The sequence below is a fragment of the Pongo abelii genome, chromosome 22 (genome assembly GCF_028885655.2).
Source record: "Pongo abelii isolate AG06213 chromosome 22, NHGRI_mPonAbe1-v2.0_pri, whole genome shotgun sequence".
Classification (NCBI taxonomy): domain Eukaryota; kingdom Metazoa; phylum Chordata; class Mammalia; order Primates; family Hominidae; genus Pongo; species Pongo abelii.
In genome coordinates, this window is record NC_072007.2 from 39,853,520 (window position 1) to 39,875,409 (window position 21,890).

Consider the following 21,890-nt stretch of genomic DNA (forward strand, 5'->3'; position numbering starts at 1 on the left):
ATACTCCTCAATTCCTTAAAATGACATTTATTTTTGTGAGAACTGTATAATTGCAAGGTTTTAAGATATAGTTTTAAGAAAAAACATTTCATTCATGCTTATGTAATTGACATACTGATGTCGGATTGGTGGTGGCAGTAATTTATAACGCTTAAAAATGTTTTGATCATTTCAATTCAGGACTTACATTATCCACTTTGTAGATGAGAAAACTAAGGCTCATGGAAATTGAACGGTATAAGGCTACTCTGTAATCAATTTCATTGCCAGGGTTTGAGCCTGCACCTGCCTGATTCTAGCACTTATGATTTATACCACTTTGCTGTACTAATTCTGTTTAATTGGAGGAAAGTAAGCTACTGGCAGATTGAGACTTTTGGAAATGCAATCAATAGCAATAGCTGACGTTTATTGAGCACTTATGATATGTCGCATGCTGTTCTAAATCCCTTGCAAACATTAAATTTTCACTATAACCTTAATTCTTTTACAGATAAAGAAATAAAGATATTAAATGGGATCCCCAAACTCATGGGGGGACCGGCAATATTCAAACCCACAAAGTTGATGCTAGAGTATATGCCCTTAACCATAAAGTTGTGCTGCTTCTAAACCAAGTTATTGGTCTGATGATTTAATAGTCACAATAATAGTTCAATAAAGGTTAATATTCACTGATAATTTACTATGTGCCAGGCACTATAAGCATTTTACATATGTCATCTTTTTTAATTACTGAAATTAAACTTTTGAAATAGGTACACAGACAGGGAAATTGAGGCTTGTAGAGGTAGAATAACTTGCCTAAAATTTTGTAGCCATTAAGGGAAGGAGTGAGAATTCTAATCCGGGATGCAAACTCAGATTTCACCTCACGACCATAGCCACGTGCTACAGTGACTTGGACTTTTTTTTATCAATAGGATATACTTTTTTGAAAATTTGTATGTGTTTTCATTAATTCACTGAATGACCAATTTGATAGAGAAGTATAAGGACTGGAATTCTAATAATCTGACTTTTCCATAAACTTAGTTTAGAAAGGATGGGCATTCTTTCTCAAGGCGGGCTCCATATTGGGAAAGGCAATAAAATGATTCAAAATTATAGGTCTAATCTGTGCCTTTCAACCCAAAGAAGAAAACTATTTGTTCGAAAAAATATGCTACCCCTTGAAATACAATGTTTTCTTAGATGGAGAAAATGTTTACATTAACTATATTATAGCACTAATAAACTACCGCTGATTTTCGTCCCCCTTTCAGTTTTGTGCTCAAGGCCTGCTTACTGAATGACTGTCATCATTTTAGGTAATAGGTAATGCAATAGAAACTGGCCTGTGTTCAAATTTTCTTCTTCCAAATGTGTTTATGTTCACATTTTATATATATCTAAAGCCTGGATGAAATCACATTGCTCAATGACCCTAAGAAAATCTTTTTACCACAATCTGAACCGTGAAATAAGCACATTGAAAGCATACTTCTCCCCAGTACACAATGCTTTGGTTATTACAATTTGAAGTAAAGTATTAACTCACTAGGCTTAGGGTACTCAGACCTCGCACATTCCAAAGAGAGGATTGGCCCCTTGACTGGCTCTTGAGAGATAACCTTTAACTCCTTGGAATATCCCAATAAGAGTGTCATTGTATTCTTTGGGTCCTGGGCAATGTCAGATAGTTTATGCTAAAAATATGATTTATGATGAATGCCTATTTTTGGTGGCATAGGTCTCTGGGCCATGCTGTATCTATTTGATCTCCCGAAAGGCTGGATACTAAGCAGCTAAGGCCAGCTATATGGGAGCTCCATGCCTATGTGACTGATCATCCCAATAAAAAACCTGGACCCCAAGGCTTGGGTGAGCTTCCCTGGTTGGCTTACTTTCTACTTGTTGTCATAGATCATTGCTGAGGATTAAGAGCCGTTCATGCAACTCTATTGGGAGAGGATACTTGGAAGTTCATGCTTTTTCTGTGTGGACTCTCTGTCACTTTTTCCTTCGCTGATTTTACTCTGTCTTCTTTTGCTATAAATCTGTCATTGTGAGCATAACAGCTTTTCTGAGTTCTGTGAGTCCTGCTAGAAAGTCATCAAATCTGAAGATGGTCTTGAGGACTCCCAGCATAAGCCAGTGAGATGCCACCTCATCTTAGAGACAAGGACTAACAACACTATATGGCCTTAGAAAGTCCCCATAATTAGCTGCCTGCATGGTGTATAATTGTTGTTGGAAAAAGCTGGAGGAGATTGGAGTGCTGAAGAGAGACCTAATATTCAGAGATCAAATGGGCTGATCATACAGGGTCGCATAGGTCCCAGATAAGGGTCCATCTTGGGCTTTATGTGCAAGCTCAGGAATGTGTTTCTTGGAAACACATGGATTCTACCATGACATTTCAGAATATCTCTTGTTCTTTTTTTTTTTAGATGGAGTCTTGCTCTTATTGCCCAGGCTGGAGTATAATGGCATGATCTTGGCTCACTGCAACCTCTGCCTCCCTGGTTCAAGTGATTCTCCTGCCTCAGCCTCCTGAGTAGCTGGGATTACAGGCGTCCACCACCACGCCTGGCTAATTTTTGTATTTTTAGTAGAGACAAGGTTTCACCATGTTGGCCAGGCTGGTCTCCAACTCCTGACCTCAAGTGATCTGCCCTGCTCAGCCTCCCAAAGTGTTGGGATTACAGGCGTGAGCCACCATGCCCAGCCTCTTGTTCTTTCATTGACTACAAATGGGCAAGACATCAGGTATCATCAAATAAATTCAATTCTATGTACTAGAGGCTTCGCATATGTGATCTAATTTAATCTGTAGAATAACACTGTAAGGCGTTATTGTACAGATTTACAGGTGAGCAGACAAACTGTGAGAGGTTAAATGACTTGCTCGGGTCACTTAGTTAGGAGACATAGCCAGGACTTAACCCTAAGCTTTCATTATCTGGGAAGATTTTGCTTTCTGTACTGAATCCAGCTGCCTATTTTCTTTCATCGCTGGAGTAGCAGTGGATGTACAAGGTGGGAACTCTAGGACGTCTTCCCTATGAGTCATGATTAAGGGAAATGTTTACAGGCAAGAGAGCAGGATAAGGCTACTGACTTAACTTTATGTTGTGAGTGGATATGAAGCACTGGAAAGGCAGATGTCAGATCAATGTTTGGTTGTTCCCCTGACTCCTGTGCAGTGTTGACTCATACACAATTTTGGTCCACTGAGAAGAACCCATTTGAGAATGAACCATTCTGTATTATCCCAGTCTATCCAAAAGCTGAAAGGTCGAATCAGCCCAATTGCTGAGAAAAATGTAAACATTATAAAAGAGAACAAAGTAGATTTTATAAAAATCACTCCAAACTTCTGTTAATTCTGTCAATTACCACTTCAGTTGATAAAACACTCTTTCTTTTTCTCAAGATATTTTTTAATAATGAGTTTTACTGCTTTTGAACTCGGTTGACTCAGTAACAATGTTCTTAGTAACTTAATTTTAACGTAATTTTTAAACTAAATTTTTTTCTTTAATTAATTCTATTGTTCTTAAGTCTGGTGTCAAGATTTTTTGGATATAGGCATGACTGACTTCTCTATTTTCAGATTTGAATGTTTTGATATAATCATATTTTTGAGGATTTTTAGTGTATGAAATTCTGGGAAATGTTTAATAGTTAAAAATATTAGAGAGAAAAATAGACAATTGAATGGGAAATCAAAATACATGCATTTTCCTTACGCTTTTTTCTAATTCCTATATTCATCCAGGTATGTATGCACCACATACCAATATGACTATAAACAGCTACAAGGAAATTCACCTTGAAGAATAGTGGCATGAAGCATATGATTTTAGAGAATACAATTCTATTATAGTAATAGCATTATTTAAACATTAAGAGTGGCCAGTCTGTGACTAATTTTAAAAAAACACTATTATTTTAAAGTAATCTTTATTTTACTAATTATGCACATTCACATATATCTTGTTTATAGAAACTCTCTGCACTTTTATGGGACTATTTCAGGGCTGCCTAAGTATTTTTCATTTAATATCTTCAGTTTTAGTAGAAGCTTAATTCTTATTTATTTAGCACATTAATTTCTTTATTAAATACATATTTATTGAAGGTGTACTTCACGCTGGGCCTTTTCTATTGCTGGGGAGAAAGCAAAGCACAAAAGCACAAAGCCTCTTTTTCATAAAAGACACTTTTATGAAGTGTCTATTCTTGTAGGGAAGGTACTGAACAAACATATCAAAATATAACACATCAGGTCATAAGGGCTATGAAGAAAACAAAAACAGGTAAGAGGAAAAAGAGAAAAACCAGGGAGGGGGCTACTGTACTAGATGGCGATTCATGGAGGCTCTGTCTGGTGAAGTGGCATTTTGCAGCCTGGGTAGATGAGGCTTCCAGGCAGGGAGACAAGAAGTGCGTGACATGCAAGAGTGAATGAAGGGCAGGATCTGTGATGTGGACCCAATGAAACTGAAACCAAAGGACTTTTTATCTTTAAGGTAGAGAAGAAAGAGTTTAAATAGAGGCAACTTGACAGCAAAGATTTGTTAGCTTTGGGCCTGGGCTTCGGGTGATAAGTTTGCTCTCTTGGCTTAGCTATTGATCAAACGGAGGTCCTTTCATGCCCTTCAATGCCCTTCACCTCCCATGACATAGTTTCCACATTCCCAAAGTAGCCACATCCAGGAGAAACAAAAAGAAAACAGTCAAGTGCAAAGCAGACTCTTTGTATAAAAAAAGGTAAATGTTATGCTTCACAAAATTTCAAAGTTATTATCTGCATGACTGTTGGATACAACTCCTACTGGGGCCTGCATCCTATCACTTTTTAAAAAATTAGTATTGACATGACCTGATATATTGAATAGTTACTCTACCCACTTTTACAGCACCTTAGCGAGCTACCCTTTTCTGCTCTGGTAAATCCCCACTTTCCTTTTTATAGTTTATTATAATAATAACTGTAAGAACACAGTCTAGAAACCCCTCTCTTAGTTGGGATGACAGTAAAAATCTTCAGGCAGACCAGGGCCTCTTCCATCCACTGGGACTCAACCTCGTCACACTTCCTGCCCATAGGATTACCGTTAGCCCAGGACACCAGCTGCTGCCCTGGGATAGCAGCGTCACCTCACGCTCGGCCTGATTCCACATGAATTGCATAGGTCTGTCTCCTTTGTTCAACGATCTTCCTCATCTCAGTCAATATGTACAAACTGTTTTGTCAGCTCAGTATAATTGAACACATAGACTTTTTTTCTTTGTAAATTAAGCCATACTTGTGATGAATATTTAATGTTTGGCATAAGTCCACAATCTGTGTTAACATAGCTTCAAACTGTAACTCTTTTAGTGGTATATACCAAACACAGGTAAAAATGATTTGAGATCTCATCCTGTGATTGAAACTTCATTGGAAAAGTGGGCAGAGGATTTTGAACCATATTTGAACTCACTGAAATTATAAACCCAAGAGGAAGAAGAGAAAAACCGATTTATTAGCATGCCTCTCCCTCTGTCTCTGGTGTTCCCTCTCCCTTTCAGAAGTCTAATATTTCCCTGGATATTCTCTACTTGCTCCTGTTCAAAGAAATGTTTCAAATCATCCCAGGGCTCGTTGGTACCAAGATGCTTTCCATCATTATCTCTCAGTTCACTTTGAATATTTTAAAAGTTATTTCAGGTTTGAAAAACAGTTAGGAAGCCTGAACATAGAATCATCCAGAACCACTTAATTCATTCATTTATTTTTTCATTTTCATTTGTTCCTCATAAGAAAAAGTGGAAAAAAATCCCAAGTTCTCTGTGAGATGTTGGGTAAATTGCATCTTAAAAGCGAGAGTGCGTCTCCCGATGATAGGAATGGATAATAAAATACTATGCCATTTTAAAATGCTATTACCTGCCTGCATTCCACAATATCTTTCCCCTTAGATGGCTCCCACATAGGAAGCATTTTAAAAATATTATTTCCTGCTATTTTCTTCAGCACCCAGGGAGCTTCATTAGAGAAATAAAGTGAAGGTAGGTGCATTTGACAAGAGACAAATGATGTTAAGAAGAAGCTCTCTGATGAGGCAGTTCGCAATTTATCTGTTCAGCAGAGTATCTCTGACTTGTCAGGAGGCAGGTCTGGCATCTGCTTCAAGAGCTACATATGGCTGGTGTTAAACACTGTCAGTTCTGCAGAGGTGAACCTATACGCATCCAGGACAGGAAGAGCTGAATACACCGACTGTTTGTAAATCCGACATTTTTCCACATTGGCTTTGCTTGCTGAAATGTGGCAGAAGTGAGGAACACAAACCGGTTCTGCAAAACTCACAGGTAGGTTGTTCCTCCTCTTCCCCCACAGCCACCTTCCCCACAGCCACATTCCTAGAATAAAACGCTCTTCACTTGTCCTTGCGCTGGTTTGGCTGATAATGGTGGCTACTCTTATCAAGTTTTTTATCTGGGGCAAGTACATCCAGGAAGCTAAAAGTAGCAGTTTTTGCTAGTAGCCAGTCACAGCCCTTCAAATTACCTAAAAAGCAAACTCTTTCTTCTCTCCTCCAAGTCAAGGCACCCACTGCAACACTTTTCTCTAACATTTTAAAGACACGTGAGATCTTAACCTAACCCCGAAGAAATTCAAATATTCTCGCAAATGATTTTATTTGAAAATGACTTACTGTCATCATGCCATCCAAAAGGCCAGTCTCGGGCCTGGGTGGGGCCTGCAGTCTCTCCATGGACCACTTCTCAATGATGGATGACACGTGAGGGTTGTCAATGTTAAGCAGCCGAAACCCGGTCATGTTTACGCCGCTGTACCTATAGAGTTCCAGATCCAAAGCAAATAAGTCCTGCAGAGTATCAAAAAGGATAACAGTGGAAAAGAATTAGAATTTTCATTTTTTTTATGCAAAAGAATGTTAATGATTGTAGCATCAGCTAATACAATGATACCTCTTATCTGTGGTTTTGTTGTTCATGGTTTCAGTTACCTGCGGTCAACCACAGTTGGAACACGTTAAATGGAAAACTTCAGAAATAAGCAATTCATAATTTTAAAATTGCACACCACTCTGAGTAGCACGAGGAAATCTTGAGCTGTCCCATGCTGTCCTGCCTGGGACATGAATTATTTGTCCGGAGTCTCCATACTACAGATGCCACCTGCTCATCAGTCACTTAATAGCTGTCTCAGTTATGAGGTCGAGTATTGTGGTATGGAAGTGCTTTGTTAAGTCACCCTTTTACTTCATAACGGTCCCAGTCTGCAAGAGTATTGTGCCTAATTTATAAATTAATCTTTATCCTAAGTATGTATATATAGGAAAAACATAATCTATATGGGGTTTGGCACCATACTAGATTTCAGGCATCTATTGGAGGTCTCAGAACACATACCCATTGGATAAAAGGGAGCTGCTATAGATTAAAACAAAATGGCAGCCATACCACACTATTTCAATAAAAGAACATTTTTTCCCATTTTTCATTCACATGCTGCCCTAAACATTCTAGGGCAATAATCAGTTTTCATTTTCGTTTGTTTTATTTTTGCAGTACTGTTAGAGTTTAGATAAGTCAAGAGGAGGAATTTGGCTGTTGATAATTAGTATGTCCTTGGGCACAGGATGTAACATTCTAAAAAGCTAAGAATTCTGTTCCCAGTTCATAGCCTTTGGGGTATTTTGAATAGTATTTATTTCCATTTGGTTCAATGCTTTTATTTTACGGATGAAGAAACTGAGGTTCTGAGTGGTGATGTGACCAGAACAAGAATGAACCACTGGCAGTACCCACTCTTCTCCATCAAATCTTGCACCCCAGGCTGTTCCAGGTCTTGCCACAAAGGTGAAATTTGAAAACTGCATATGCATTTGGCATGAAAATCACTCCTGGCAGAAAAAAAATCATCTCCTGGCTTATTGAAAAGAACTCATATCTCATACAACGAGGGCATGAAGAATGTTCGCTGAACATAGGCTCAGAATAGGTACCAAAGGATGCTCTTCAGAGGACATACTGGAGCACAAGGCTACATGGATGCAAGAACGTCTTAATAAGGGAACCCATTCCCTTTGAGACAATGTTTCAGAAAAAAAGTTGAACTCATCATAGTGTTTTCTATTACAGATGAGGCTGAGTGTAAACCAGAAGTTTCTAAATTGATTCACATTTAAGACAGGGTTATGTAATAATTTCAACTTTTTTCTTATATGAAACGACTAGATTAAAAAATATATCATTAAAATATATCACATTTCAGAAGAAACTCAACTTTCAAAATAACATTTAACAGGAAAAATACTTCCATAAAACTTTCTTAACAATGTAACCGCTTTCTGAAAGTGCAATGCAAGACAGGACATTATCCGAGATGATTACAGGTACTGAAGAGCAGCAGCTTCAGAAACACTTTGCGATTTGCATTTGTGGAAGATGCATACAAATTTATTCTTTTGATGAACTCTCTCTTTCCAAAGATATATTTGGATGAGGCAGTAGAACTATAAGAGCACAGCTCTGTGCTCCTAGATCAATATCAGAAAAGTGTACAATACTGCCTTTTAAAGCATTGTATATTTTTTCCTTAACATTAAGTAACTATTTTTTTCTTTAACTTTTATTAATACTCATGGGCAAGAATGGTAAGAATATAAAAGCCAACCAGGACAGAATGCAGATAAAATCAGAGGAAAAGGATGAAAGAAGCAAAGTTAAAGAAGAAGACACAGGAAAAAATGAGTCCGTTATCACACTCAGCGGATAGAAAGACAGTTAACTCCAGTCTCAGGAGGTAAGACAGAAACTGCCAGAATACACATGAACCCTCTTGGAGATTCATAGTACACAGATTTAACATGCTAAAATTACATACATTAAACATGTGAAAAATTAGGTTGTCCTACAATTTAGGGTTTCCATGCAACAAAGAATGTCGGAAGTCTAAAATCCAATTTGCTACATCCCCTTGTGCATGCAGAATGAGTGTTAGGGGTGAAGAGGAATAAAAGTGCACATTTATTCATCCTCTATGGTCTCCTAGCCTTGTTAGGTTCCACTGTTCATATTCCTTCTCAAATTTCTCCCACACCAGCTCTTCCAGGGTGTGCACAGCTGGAGGAGGTAGAAAGTTCTGAGGCAGATGGCCATGTCACCTTGAGTAACCCTCAGGTGTTCTTCATGATGGGAAGAACCATATTTGTAAGCAGAGTAAGACACTTTGCAGTTCCCAAGTTTTCCCTCAGCTGTTCTCAAAGATGACATGATCAAGAAGCAGGAAGAGGCAAATGGGAAGACTATGCAAACCTTAGTTCAGGAATTTCTACCCTGTACCCACTTCCACCCTATGGGAAGGCTATGCAAACCTTTGTTCAGGAATTTCTACCCTGTACCCACTTCCACCCTATGCTCAGTAGCAGTAATGATTTTGACAGCTGTCCCAAAGCATTCATTTCATGATGTCCTCTGCACTCTCAAAGACAGTTGAGTCAGAAATAGAATTTACTACTTCGGGTCCTTATTCTAAATTCTTTGAATTCCCCTACTCACTAGCTTGTCAGTTGAATTTGCCAAAATGGTACTGTTACTGATTTCCCCAGAATCCAGGTCAAATTTAGCTAATATACTCTTACAGATTAGAAAACAAGCTTGATTCTGTTTTTCTTCTCATGTAAGGAAGTGGAGTGTGTGGGTGTGTAGGTGGGGAGGTGGGGGCTGTCACTGATTTCTGAAATTGACTGAATGAAAATTATCACATCATTTTGATGTGTTAAATACCCTAAATCATTCTCCATGATCAGATAGTCTCTCAAAATTTAAGATGTCCTATGGTTTCTTTTGGATTTCTAAGGCTTAGGACCATGATTTTTCTTAATGAGGCAAAATGTTCAATGTGTAGAGCATCTCCAAAACTCCCCTTTTTGAAGGTTTTTCAAACATCTGACAGGTAATCCCTGGCTAACCTAGCTATCTACTAGACACAGGCAGGAAAGCCACATCAAATCAATGAATGCCAGACACACTTGGATACACCTTCTAATATATATAAAAATTGTAGATGATGCTTTTTTATGAATAGTTTTTACTTTAATAGTTTCTATTTAATGGAATTTTCATTTTAATCCCTTTCTGAATGCACATGCATTGATACTAGTTAAAAAAAAAAGAAAGAAGGAAAGAAGGAAAGAAAGAAAGAAAAAAAGAAAGAAAGAAGGAAAGAAAGAAAGAAAGAAAAAGAAAGCCTGCTGCTCAGCATTGCTGGATTTAGAGGATTCTTAGGAAAGTAAGGCAAGTCTCCATGACAATATCCTGCCTTTGACACTGGTGAGGCTGACTCTGAAATAACTGTGTGAAGACGTTTCCTACCATGTGGAATACATTTCTCCTAGATGCACTTACCAGGGTTGTGAAAAAGTAGTGATAGTACTCGGTCATCATGCCCATGAACAGAATCTACAAAAGAGAAATAAGGGGAAAGAATCAGGAACAGAATTATAATAAGAATGGGATAATTTCTAGGGTGACTACAAATGCTTGGGAACATAGAACAGGAAAGGACTTTGGAAATCCACAAACTCAGCAGATCAGAAACCTGAGGCCAATGAGTGGCTGGTGTGGAGTAAGCCAACTGACCTCCAGCCAACACTATTTCCATTACACACTGCTTGACCTACATCGAAGTAATGGGTCTGATGATCAAATTTAAAAATAGTTTGGGCCAGGTGCAGTGGCGCAAGCCTTTAATGCCAGCACTTTGGGAGACCAAGGCAGGTGGATCACTTGAGGTCAGGAGTTCGAGACCAGCCTGACCATCATAGAGAAACCCTGTCTCTACTAAAAATACAAAATTAGCTGGGCGTGATGGCGCATGCCTGTAATCCCAGCTACTCGGGAGGCTGAGGCAGGAGGATAGTTTGAACCCAGGAGGCAGAGGTTCCAGTGAGCCGAGATCTCGCCATTGCACTCCAGCCTGGGCAACAAGAGGGAAACTCCGTCTCAAAAAAAAAAATTGTTTGTACTAAACAAATTTTGTATTTGGAGTTGTTCATAATGCACAGGGTTTTGTGTTTCCCACTGCCTAAGTGTCTGAGCAATCTCATACTTAGAAATATGTATTTTATTGATCTCCCTACTTACGACTTAGCATAATGCCACCCTCATTATGAGTAGAACTCATTAAATGTTGAATTGTCGATACTGGTATGTAGATATGTTTAAATGAAGATTTATGAATGAGTATATCTCTGAAACCTTTCTCTCTCCTCCTTTTCCACGAGAAGGGGAAGAGCGGATTCATTTACAGATAAAACGATAGGGACTATTCTGACACCAATTTCACACTGTTTCTTCATGCTGATTCTCAAACAACTACTTGGGATAGTGATAGTTCTGGACATTCAGTGAGCGTGTATATTGTTTTTACTTCGTGAAAGAGGAAAAAAGGAGGTGGATAGGAAGGACAGGGGTTCTACGTTCATTGAACTGTGATCTTATTTTGGAGTCCCAGAAATGGTGTCAACTGAGAAGATGCAAATGGTTTGGAGACAATTCTTTCTAAATATGAATGAGGATATTCATATTTCCTTGGGATAGATAACCAAAATAACTATTTGGGTGCTTTTTTTTTTTTTTTTGTCTTTGCATAGAAATGAAGAGAGATGGCCGGGTGCGGTGGCTCACGCCTGTAATCCCAGCACTTTGGGAGGCTGAGGCGAGCGGATCATGAGGTCAGGAGATAGAGACCATCCTGGTTAACACCGTGAAACCCCGTCTCTACTAAAAATACACAAAATTAGCCAGGCGTGGTGGCGGGCGCCTGTAATCCCAGCTACTCAGGAAGCTGAGGCAGGAGAACGGCGTGAACCCGGCAGGCGGAGCTTGCAGTGAGCAGAGATCGCGCCACTGCACTCCAGCCTGGGGGACAGAGAGAGACTCAAAAAACACAAACAAACAAAAAAAGAAATGAAGAGAGAAGACTTAGAAATCACATTTCCAAGGTAGTTTTCCGCACAACTCTGGTCAATTCTGGATGCAAGTAAAAATTCCCTCTGGAAGTTTTTATATCAAAGACTCTTAGACACCATCACAGGGACATCCTGAATTAGGATTTCTGAGAGTGCAGCCTGGATTTCTGCATTTCACAGCTGTGTTTGAAAATCACTGCTCTATGGAAAACATGTACATTTGCATTAAATAACAAAGACTTTCAGATCTTCAGTTGAAGAGATGGATTGGAAAGGTCTGGGGAAAGGCATTGCAAGTTATCAGAGGTTCTGGAAGGTGCCTAAGATATGTGAACTAGAATGATTTTACATAAAAGGGAATAAGAAATAAAGAGGGTATTAGATGACAGCACATAACCGCATGAACACCAATCCTACACTTCTCAACAATGTCTCTACTAACATGAAAACCAGAAGAATATTTAGTGAAATTGTAATGTCATGAACATAAGACAAATGACAGGAAACTCCATGAATCATCAGCCCACAGGATGTAAGTCACTCCTATGGTGACAACAAGACCAGGCACACAAAAGGATTTTTTTTTAAAGGGTAGACTTGCTTTAGTGCCATCAATAACATTTAAGGCCATGCATGGTGAGGTCTTGTTAGCTGTTCCCTTATATCATTCAAGCATAAAGAGCTGGCCTGCCAGGGTCAGTCAGAAATCCTATTTTTCACTTTGGTCATTAGATAGTGTAATTGCAGCCAAGATTACCTCTTGAAAGGGAACTGGGCAAGTTTTATGTGAAGATATAGAGCTGAATGCTAAGGTTTAAAATACTGTTTCTGAAACTGAAAATAGAACACAAAGGCATTTGAGTTTATAACTTTTCACTTGGGTAAAATTTTTCTTTTTAAATTTCATTATGGAGGCCTTGGATCCCCTGTTAAGAGATAAGCATTTTTTTAAACAACCATTTAACTAATTATTTTTATTATTGTATTTTAAAATTCCTGGAGGTAAATATTCATTTGATATGCCTCTCAGTGTTAGGAAAGAGATATTAAAATGCAGCAAATAAACAGCCTACAGGCCAGCTGTTATTGCAAAAAAAACCCTGGGGTCCTCCAGGTACACATTTTATTTGCTGTAGTAGAAAAATTCCCTTTCCTTTTCCTAGCTAATTGTTTGCATTAGTGCCTCCTGGTTCTTCGCTTGAATTTACTAGAAATGGAAATTAAGAAATGAGTCCAGTCATTGATCACTGGCCTGTCAACTTTGTGGACACTCACCCAGGTGAATGAAAAAATCCTGATAAGGACAACAAAGTCAATAGCACCAAAGGCGGTGCTTTTAAAGAAGTTGTTGTTGTGATGGTCTTTAAGCGGTTGAGACCAGTAGCCCTGTTATCTAATTGTCGCATACTTTGTAAATAAAACGATTGCATTCCCATTTTGATTTTCTCTCTGCATGTTGGTATTTCAACTAAAAGTCATTAAGGGATTAAGAAAATGTCACATCAAAATAAATGTCACTTTTAAAAATAAAAAGTGTAATCACGATATGGGGAGTTTTCTAATAGTTCTTTGCAGAACTTACTTTTTCCTGAGAATGACTTTGAATTTTGATACAGTACTTGTCTGCCGAACTGACCAAATGGTGCTGACCTAGGCAGTATGTATACTTTATTAGGGCAGTATTGCTAGGAACCATCTCTGGCTTTACTTAATTGTCACAATTAATTTTTTTTGGCACAAAACACTTCATGTCACGCACACTAAAATGTAATAAAGGCAGATATCAATACTGTTCATATGGATAGCATATTCCTCCGAATTGCTTCCACTAATATGTTCTTCTAATAAGGCCCATTTCTTTTTTAATTTTTATTTATTTTTGAAACAGAGTCTCATTCTTTTGCCCCAGGCTATAGCGCACTGGTACGATCTCGGCTCCCTGCAACCTCTGCCTCCTGGGTTCAAGCGATTCTCATGTCTCAGCCTCCTGAGTAGCTGGGATTACAGGCACGCACCACCATGCCTGGCTAATTTTTATATTTTTAGTAGAGATGGGGTTTTACCATGTTGGCCACACTGGTTCGAACTCCTGGCCTCAAGTGATCCTCCTGTCTCAGCCTCCCTAAGTGCTGGGATCACAGGCGTGAGCCACTGCACCTGGCCAAGTCTCATTTCTTAATGGAATTAATCTTATTAAACAACTTTTGACATTATATCATTGACTTAGATTGACAAACAGTTAAAAACAACCCAGCCCTTTTGTTAACATTATGTATCTAAAATAGTAAGGGTGTGGAATATCTATTGATTTTGGAAGATTCCTAGTGTGGACATCATTAGTACTGTTTTTCCAGTTTTCCAACTCAAAGGGTACATACTAGGATTGCATTTCCTAGTCCCTTGGGCTTGGGTGGGGGTATGTGCTGGTTCTAGCCAATGAAGTGGAGATGATTCTGACATATGTCACTCTCCAGAGATCTCAGGTCCCTAATATCACCAGCATTGTTATCAGTGCCAGAACAAGCTGTTCATTTTTGAATAAATGCATTTTTCTGTTTCATGAATACCGCAAGTCATGTAAATGATCTTGTTTACAACTTTGTTTTGATTGCTAGGAGGTTTAGGGTCAAAATTATGGGTCTTCCATTGGCAACTAGTCAGGAGCACAGTGCATACATTTTTCATGTGCTAATGTCATCCAGCTTTATGTTTTTGTTACCTAGTTTTCTCCTTTGTGCCAATTCTCCTCCCTTTTAAAAACATTTATTAGTTTGTTTCAAATGTATTTTTCCAGGCAGCTCCAATTCTTTATAGAATAAAGATATTACAAATAAACAAATAATCATGATTGGGACAAGTCAAATAATTTTTCCCCATATAAATGAGTGGAATTCTTCAGGTCTGATGTAGCTCAGTTGGGTTAGAGTAATGAAAAAAAGTTTCCAACAAAACAGTTTTTCCCCCCTACCTCTAATGATCACCATTGCTAGTTAATTCTAATCTACATTGTTACAGAATTAATTGTAAGAACTCAAAAGACATCAATACCAAAAGACTTAAGCTCCTGCATGCTTATGAAATTCCATTCCATCTAGATAACATAATCCTTAAATCAGAGGTGGGGGAGTGTCTTGTACCTATTGTAAATGCTTTCTCTGTATCATGCTACTGTACATGGAAATGCCACAAGACTATTTCATTGTTTCAGTAGCTAAAAAATAAAATAATTACTGCTTTATTTTATTTACAGTAAATGGATCATCAGAAGGCAGAATAAAAACTCAATGCCGGCTGGGTGTGGTGGCTCACGCTTGTAATCCCAGCACTTTGGGAGGCCGAGTTGGGCGGATCACCTGAGGTCGGGAGTTCAAGATCAGCCTGACCAACATGGAGAAACCCCGTCTCTACTAAAAACACAAAAAATTAGTCAGCAGTGGTGGTGCGTGCCTGTAATCCCAGCTACTAGGGAGGCTGAGGCAGGAGAATTACTTGAACCTGGTAGGCGGAGATTGTGGTGAGCTGAGATCAGGCCATTGCACTCCAGCCTGGGCAACAAGAGTGAAACTCTGTTTCAAAACAAAACAAAACAAAACAAAACCAACAACAACAACAACAACAAAAAACCCTCACTGCCAGCTGCCTCTTGAAAGGACAATTCTAAGGCCCCACTGTTAACTGTTATCAATATATCCTGGGACACAGTCATTGCTCATTGACAACAGTGATCCCACATTGGTCCAGCTGCTTTCTGGAGTTTTTGCCACAGAACACTCATGACCTTGTTCACAATAGTATTGACCTTCTTAGTCTAGCCTAGTTGATCTTGGCAATGATGATCTCTTAGATCTTGATGGGTGAAGTTATCATGTACAGCCTGAGTAGCACCAAGGCCATATTTTAGTTTGTCTTGTGAGTCCTCAATGAAGTCTAGGTAAAGATGACCAGGACGTAGTTCATAGGGGTCTAATGGCTGTGGTTGTTGACAGAGTCATTCTACAAAATACAGGGAAAGTCTTTGGCTCAGAGTCTTCCAACCACACATGGAGTTAAATCTTAAGAAGCCTGGACGATATTTCAGTCTGATCATTTCCTGGAAGGCAATGCAGAGCTATGGAGAGAGCAATGAAAAATTCCTCTCCACAAATTCTCAGCAACCATCACTAAGGGAAATCCATATGTCACACATAATTGGTCTGCTGCTACTATTGTGGTAACAGAAACTCAAAATGGAACCTGGAGTGCTACTGAGCAACTTTGAGGTGTTCTTGTAATATTTATATGGTTTTTTTATTACTGCTTTTTATCCATTGAAAAATAGGCATCTTTGAAGTTTATACTGACTAAGCTGAAGTGTATTTCTCTTTTTATAGCCTTTCTCAATATCAGGATAAATTCTAAACCACCAGACATGGTTTGTAATCAATAATTTCAAGTGAATAACTTCCAAATGTGTGAACATGCAATGTGGCTAAAATAATGGTTTCACCTCAAGATAGAAATAAGGTGTTTTTGGCACAGCAGTCTTCAGGAAACCAGGTGAATGATATCAAGTCTCCGAGCAGCAATTTTAAGATGAAAGTTTGAGCTTCAGTGTGTAGCTCTTTTTTATTTGCTAACTGTAATATTTTAGGCTGCATCTATACTATCCTCTGAGCCAGATACCTCTTTGGCCATGCAATTTTTAATGGTGGTCATCAGTAGAACAAGGTAGATATAAGACAGTCTTTAGACCAGTGTTTATTGCTATAGAACGTATATTCATGCTGCATTGAATGATTATAGCTTACATCTACAAAAGTAATAGTGGAATATACAGAAAATAGCATTAGACACCAGAAAAATCCTGATATACAGAAAGATACCCATCTACTTATGGAGGAGACCAAATAATGGTTCTCTAAAGATGTCCACGTCCTAATTCCAGAACCAATGGAATATATTCCTTTACATGGAGACGGATTTTACAGATGTGAATAAATGAAAGATTTTGAAATGGGGAGATTTCTCTGAGTTATCTAGGTAGGCCCAATGTAATCACAATGAAAACAGCAGGGTCTTAAGGCAGAGAAGGTGTAAATGGGAATGCGTAAACGGAAGGAGAGAGAAGGACGGAGTGTGATGCGGGGCCACAAGACAAGGAATGAGGACGGCCTCTGTAAGTAAGAAAAAGCAAGAAGTTGGAATTTCCCCAGAAGTTTCCAAAAGGAAAGCAGACCTGCTAACAACATGATTTTAGATTTCTGATCTCTATAACTGTAAACAAATCTATTGTTTAAGCCACTAAATTTGGCTTAAACAGCAATGGAAAACCAATACATCTCATTTTCTCATCTTTCTGTGATTATGGCGTATGAAATCGCTGTAACCCTAACTCCAGTGATTGGTACATTACTCCAGCTTTGGTAACGTCAAAAACATGTATCAAAAGGAAAAATCGACTTTTTTCGTTTGAGGTTGACAACTTGCTAAGTTTCTCTATTTCCTGCATTCACTTACACGTATTAACCACATGCATGTACACAGGTGATAAGCTAACCACAAGTCTAGGGTTTTTCCTTGCAGTTGAAAACTGTGCTATATGATGTATAAATCCAGCCTCTTTTTCTCCTGCCTCCAAGTTAAACTAAAGAAAAGCAAAAGATATTCCACAAAGAGTTGATGAATTAAATAACTGTACTATTTGGAAGTTCTTCTCAGTCTTAACTCCCATATAAGCTTCTCTCCCTAGAAGTATGGTCTGCAGGATAAAGGAAGCTCATACTAATAGATATTAATAAGAGGAGAGGAAATCACTGGGGTTTAGTTTAGCTTAGAAGATGATCCTACTAGAAGAGCCAGATTGCATCACCCGGGTGCACAACAGGTGAGATTATGCTATTTAAGGAGTACAGACTGTTGAGAACAGAGCAGGAAAAGAAGATTTCCCATGGCAGAATGAAATAGGCAATCTGGTAAATAGGAGAGAATGGAACTTTTGGGGCGATTACATGAAACTAAAAAATAACCTCTCTGCAACATCTAGGGAAAATTGGTGGAAAGATGATATGTAAGAGAGAATACGGAGGAAACAAATTTTAACAGCAAATTATTGAACAAAATCTAGAAGCTGGAAGGTAACAGAATATTTTGAATTATTATCTACCCCAGATGATTCAATGTAATCTTCTTGCAACAAGCTTCTTTCATAATGATGTTAATGAAAACTATACCTCAAATTTGCTTGAAAGTCACCTTTTGAAGGAGAGACAGGGGTGCAGCCATTAAATAGTGATCTTGCTGGTCTCACGAGATCTCTATTGCCCAGTAAAGTCTTCATGAGTCTGGGGCCTGATCTTCAGCTTTTTGGGTGACTTGACTTTGTTAATTTATCTGAAAACTATCAGGCTTAGAAAATAATTTATATCAGTGTTTCTCAGTATATTATTAGAACCACCAAGAAACTTCTCCAAAATAACAATGCCTGAGCCTCATTCCTAAATATTCTGATTTATTTTGTCTGGGGTATGTTTCAGGCATTGATAGTTACTAAAAACTCCCCAGGTGATACTTATGTACAGCCAGTGCTGAGAACCACTGATTTATATTAACCAAGCTCATATTTTTAAGCTACAACAATAACATTCACAGTGACTGCTTGCTGAGTGCCACAACACGATGTTCACTACAGTAATAGGTTCTTGACATTTAAATGGAGAGGAAGTGTTATTCCTAATTTATAGATTTTAGAGATAAAGCATAGTTACAGTATTTGAACCCAGGTTTGATTTCAATCTTGGGATCTTAGGACTTTATTAATTTCTTAATTGATAATAGGAGGTGTAAGTGGCAGGAAAATTAATAATTTGCACAAAATTCTACTGGAGTTTGAGAACCCAAATAAAACCATATGGTTATTTAAGACCAAAGTTAGAACCACAGGAGCCAAAGCTTTATCTAAAGTAGGATGCATCAATCCACCCACCAGAGTTTGTTAAGTTTCCTGTCTACTTGTGAGGGAGCCTCCTGCATAAATGCTGGACCCAGCTGTGAAAGGGCCTTCCTTGGACGATGTTCCAGGGACTAGGAGGTGCTTAACTCACAGTTCTTCTTCTGTAAGAATTCAGACCTACCTTGATCTCCTATTATGACATCCCTGGAGATATTAGAATTAATTGGATACAGCTTTTCTTGTGATTTTGAATCCCTTTAGGTCACATTTGGAAAGAACTTTAATCTCCTTAATGGAGTAAGAAAGGATAGTTTCTAAAAATTTGTAACAGATTTTTTTTGGCTAAAAGGGTATATTAGGCATAATAGATATTTTTGCAATACATGTTATAATAACAGTGGGGACAGATGTGGAGAGCTCTGCATGGCCTGCTAAGAAATGTGTCCTTTATTCTTAATGCAACATCCAGGGTGGAGAGGGTGGCACTCAGCAATTTCAAACATGGAGTTATAACATCGGATATTTTACTCAGAATGAATAGTGTTTGAGACTATGCAGAGGATGGTTAGGAAATAGGAGGGGAAAGGAACTTGTGGCAGAGAGATCAATTATATTAGTACAGAAGGAAGATGACGAGAGATAGAGAAAAGGAGATTGAATCTAAAACATATTCCGAGGGCAGAATCTCCACTGTTTGCTAACTAATGAATGTGAAAGGTGAGAGCGAATAAGGTGGATTTCTTGGTTTCTGGCTGCAGTAATTGGATGAAATTTCTAGTTACCAACAAAGGGACAGAGCAGGAGAAACTGGTTGGTTGGGGGAAGAACAAAGAGGATGCAAAGTGTTAATTCTAGCATGGAAATGTAATTACATTAGGTGAGATCTCAGGGAAACTTGGTATGTTAGGCCGAGAGGAGCCTTGGAAACCATTGTTATGATGTAGAGCAGGGAGTGATGTTGTGATACAGATTTAGAATTGGGAAGCCAATTCTAAGAATTGCATCACACATGTAGTTTTGCCTACACACAAGGCTACTGCTACTAATGACAACGATAATCTCTAAGTGGAATATTTTATATATTGGTGCTGAGCTTAATGCCTTATATTTAACCCATTGTCACATTTAAATTTTCTCAAATAATGTGACATATGTACTAATACATTCCCTTTTTAGAGAAGTGGAAAATAATGGATCACTGGGTCCTTCACTAAATAATGATCTCATCTAATACATTAGAGTTTTTAATGATATTGTAATTCCCATTTCACCCTAGAAGATTCTTTGGCACATAGAACTCTATGGGCCAAAAAAAAAAAAAAAAAAAAAAAAAAAACCTGGCACATAGTTTGGCTGGATAAATGATGAAAGTTACATTTCACAGGATTACCCTTATAGCAGAGAGGATTTGGCTAACAGTCATGGGAAAAGTAGGAAGGAAGGATCCTTTTGATAAGATCTTGCATTTGTGAAGGATTGAGGAAGTAGATAAGGTTAACCTAGCAAAGTAATTTTTAAACCACTTTAGTGTACAGGCTTCTTTAGAAAATCTGACAGACACTACAAACTCCTTTCCACAAAAAAGGCACATCCAAGAGCATGCACCTTCCTACAATTTTGAATAAAGCTGAAGTTTGTTGATCCAATAGGCTTAAGATGTGCCCTGACATACATATCTTCAAATACTTTTCACAGTTTCTTCTAAAGTACCCCTGCTTCCACTGCAAGGAAAATTTTTCTTATCTCCTACTGTAGTCAAAAGTTGATATAACTGGGATTAAGCATTAGAGCATTTTTGAAGCATATGCATATATGGTTTTTCTCGCTTCCCAATTCAGGTTGAAGCAAATTTAAGTTCTTTCTTAAATTGACTTTTTGGAGGCCTTTGAGAATCCTCTAATGGATATCCTGGACACTAAGAATATGGGCAAATTGCACACACCTTTAGTAAATTGTTGGTTATCCACAGAGGTCAATTAATTCTTGTATACATTTAATAATATACTCATATCCATGAACCGCTCCTTACAACTAAAACTAACTATGTGTTCAGGGAATATAAATACATTTTAATATCAGCCTGAGAGAAACATAATTAGGATGAGAATGTACCGCCAAAGTAATTATATAACATACTACAAATTATCATCAAATTAGTATAAATTGAGATTCCTCATTATTACATTGTCAGGATTTATTCAAAGTAATGAACTTATCAATTAACTGGCTCAAAGACTGTCAAAGGACTGAAGAAACTTTAAGAAAGAACGAACTGCTTAATTAATTTCCCATTTCTTTGAGAGCCTACTAAGTACAAGCAAGTTCTTTATATCTAAACGCTAGTAAGAGGATTCTTGGTCACGTGTATGCATGGAAGCTCAGAGCTGATGGAAATATTAGCAAGCTTTGATAATTTTATTTACAGATGAGGTGACTGAGTTGAAGAGGCATCAACAGAATTTCTCAAAGTTTCCTGTTTACAGGATGTGAGCAATGCGGGTGATGTGAACATCATACTCTGATCTGAACATCATACTCTGATCTGAAATTCCAGACCTGTCACTGAGTGTGTGACCTGAAGCCTCATTTTCCTCATCTATGACATAGACTATTTTGAGAGGATAAAAAGAGATCATTCCAGTCAAACAATAGCATATTATGCATGCAGTAAATATCAGATAAATGGTAGTTATTTTTTTCTGTTAGGGAAAAAGCAGAATTTGCAAATGGGTCTCCCAACTTTCAGTCTAAGATTCTAGTCACAGTCCCTCACTGGCAGGAACATACCTATATAACAAACCTGCACATGTACCCCTGAACTGAAAACAAAAGTTAAAAAATAAATAAATAGGTCAGGCTTGGTGGCTCACGCCTGTAATCCCAGCCCTTTGGGAGGCTAAGGCAGGCAGATCACCTGAGGTTGGGAGTTTGAGACCAGCCTGACCAACATAGAGAAACCCCATCTCTACTAAAAATACAACATT

General features: G+C 38.2%; 1 protein-coding gene across 11 annotated transcripts in view; it reads right to left on the reverse strand.

Moving 5' to 3' along the window:
• GRIK1 (glutamate ionotropic receptor kainate type subunit 1) overlaps positions 1–21,890 on the reverse strand; it is a 404,073-nt gene that overhangs the window by 105,520 nt on the left and 276,663 nt on the right. For all 11 annotated transcript variants that reach the window (XM_063720803.1, XM_063720802.1, XM_024239397.3 and 8 more), the window contains 2 exons: positions 10,414–10,467; positions 6,693–6,866 (listed from right to left, as the gene is read on the reverse strand). In XM_063720803.1, coding sequence (XP_063576873.1) covers positions 6,693–6,866; positions 10,414–10,467 — 228 coding nt within the window. The remainder of the gene's footprint in view (positions 1–6,692; positions 6,867–10,413; positions 10,468–21,890) is intronic.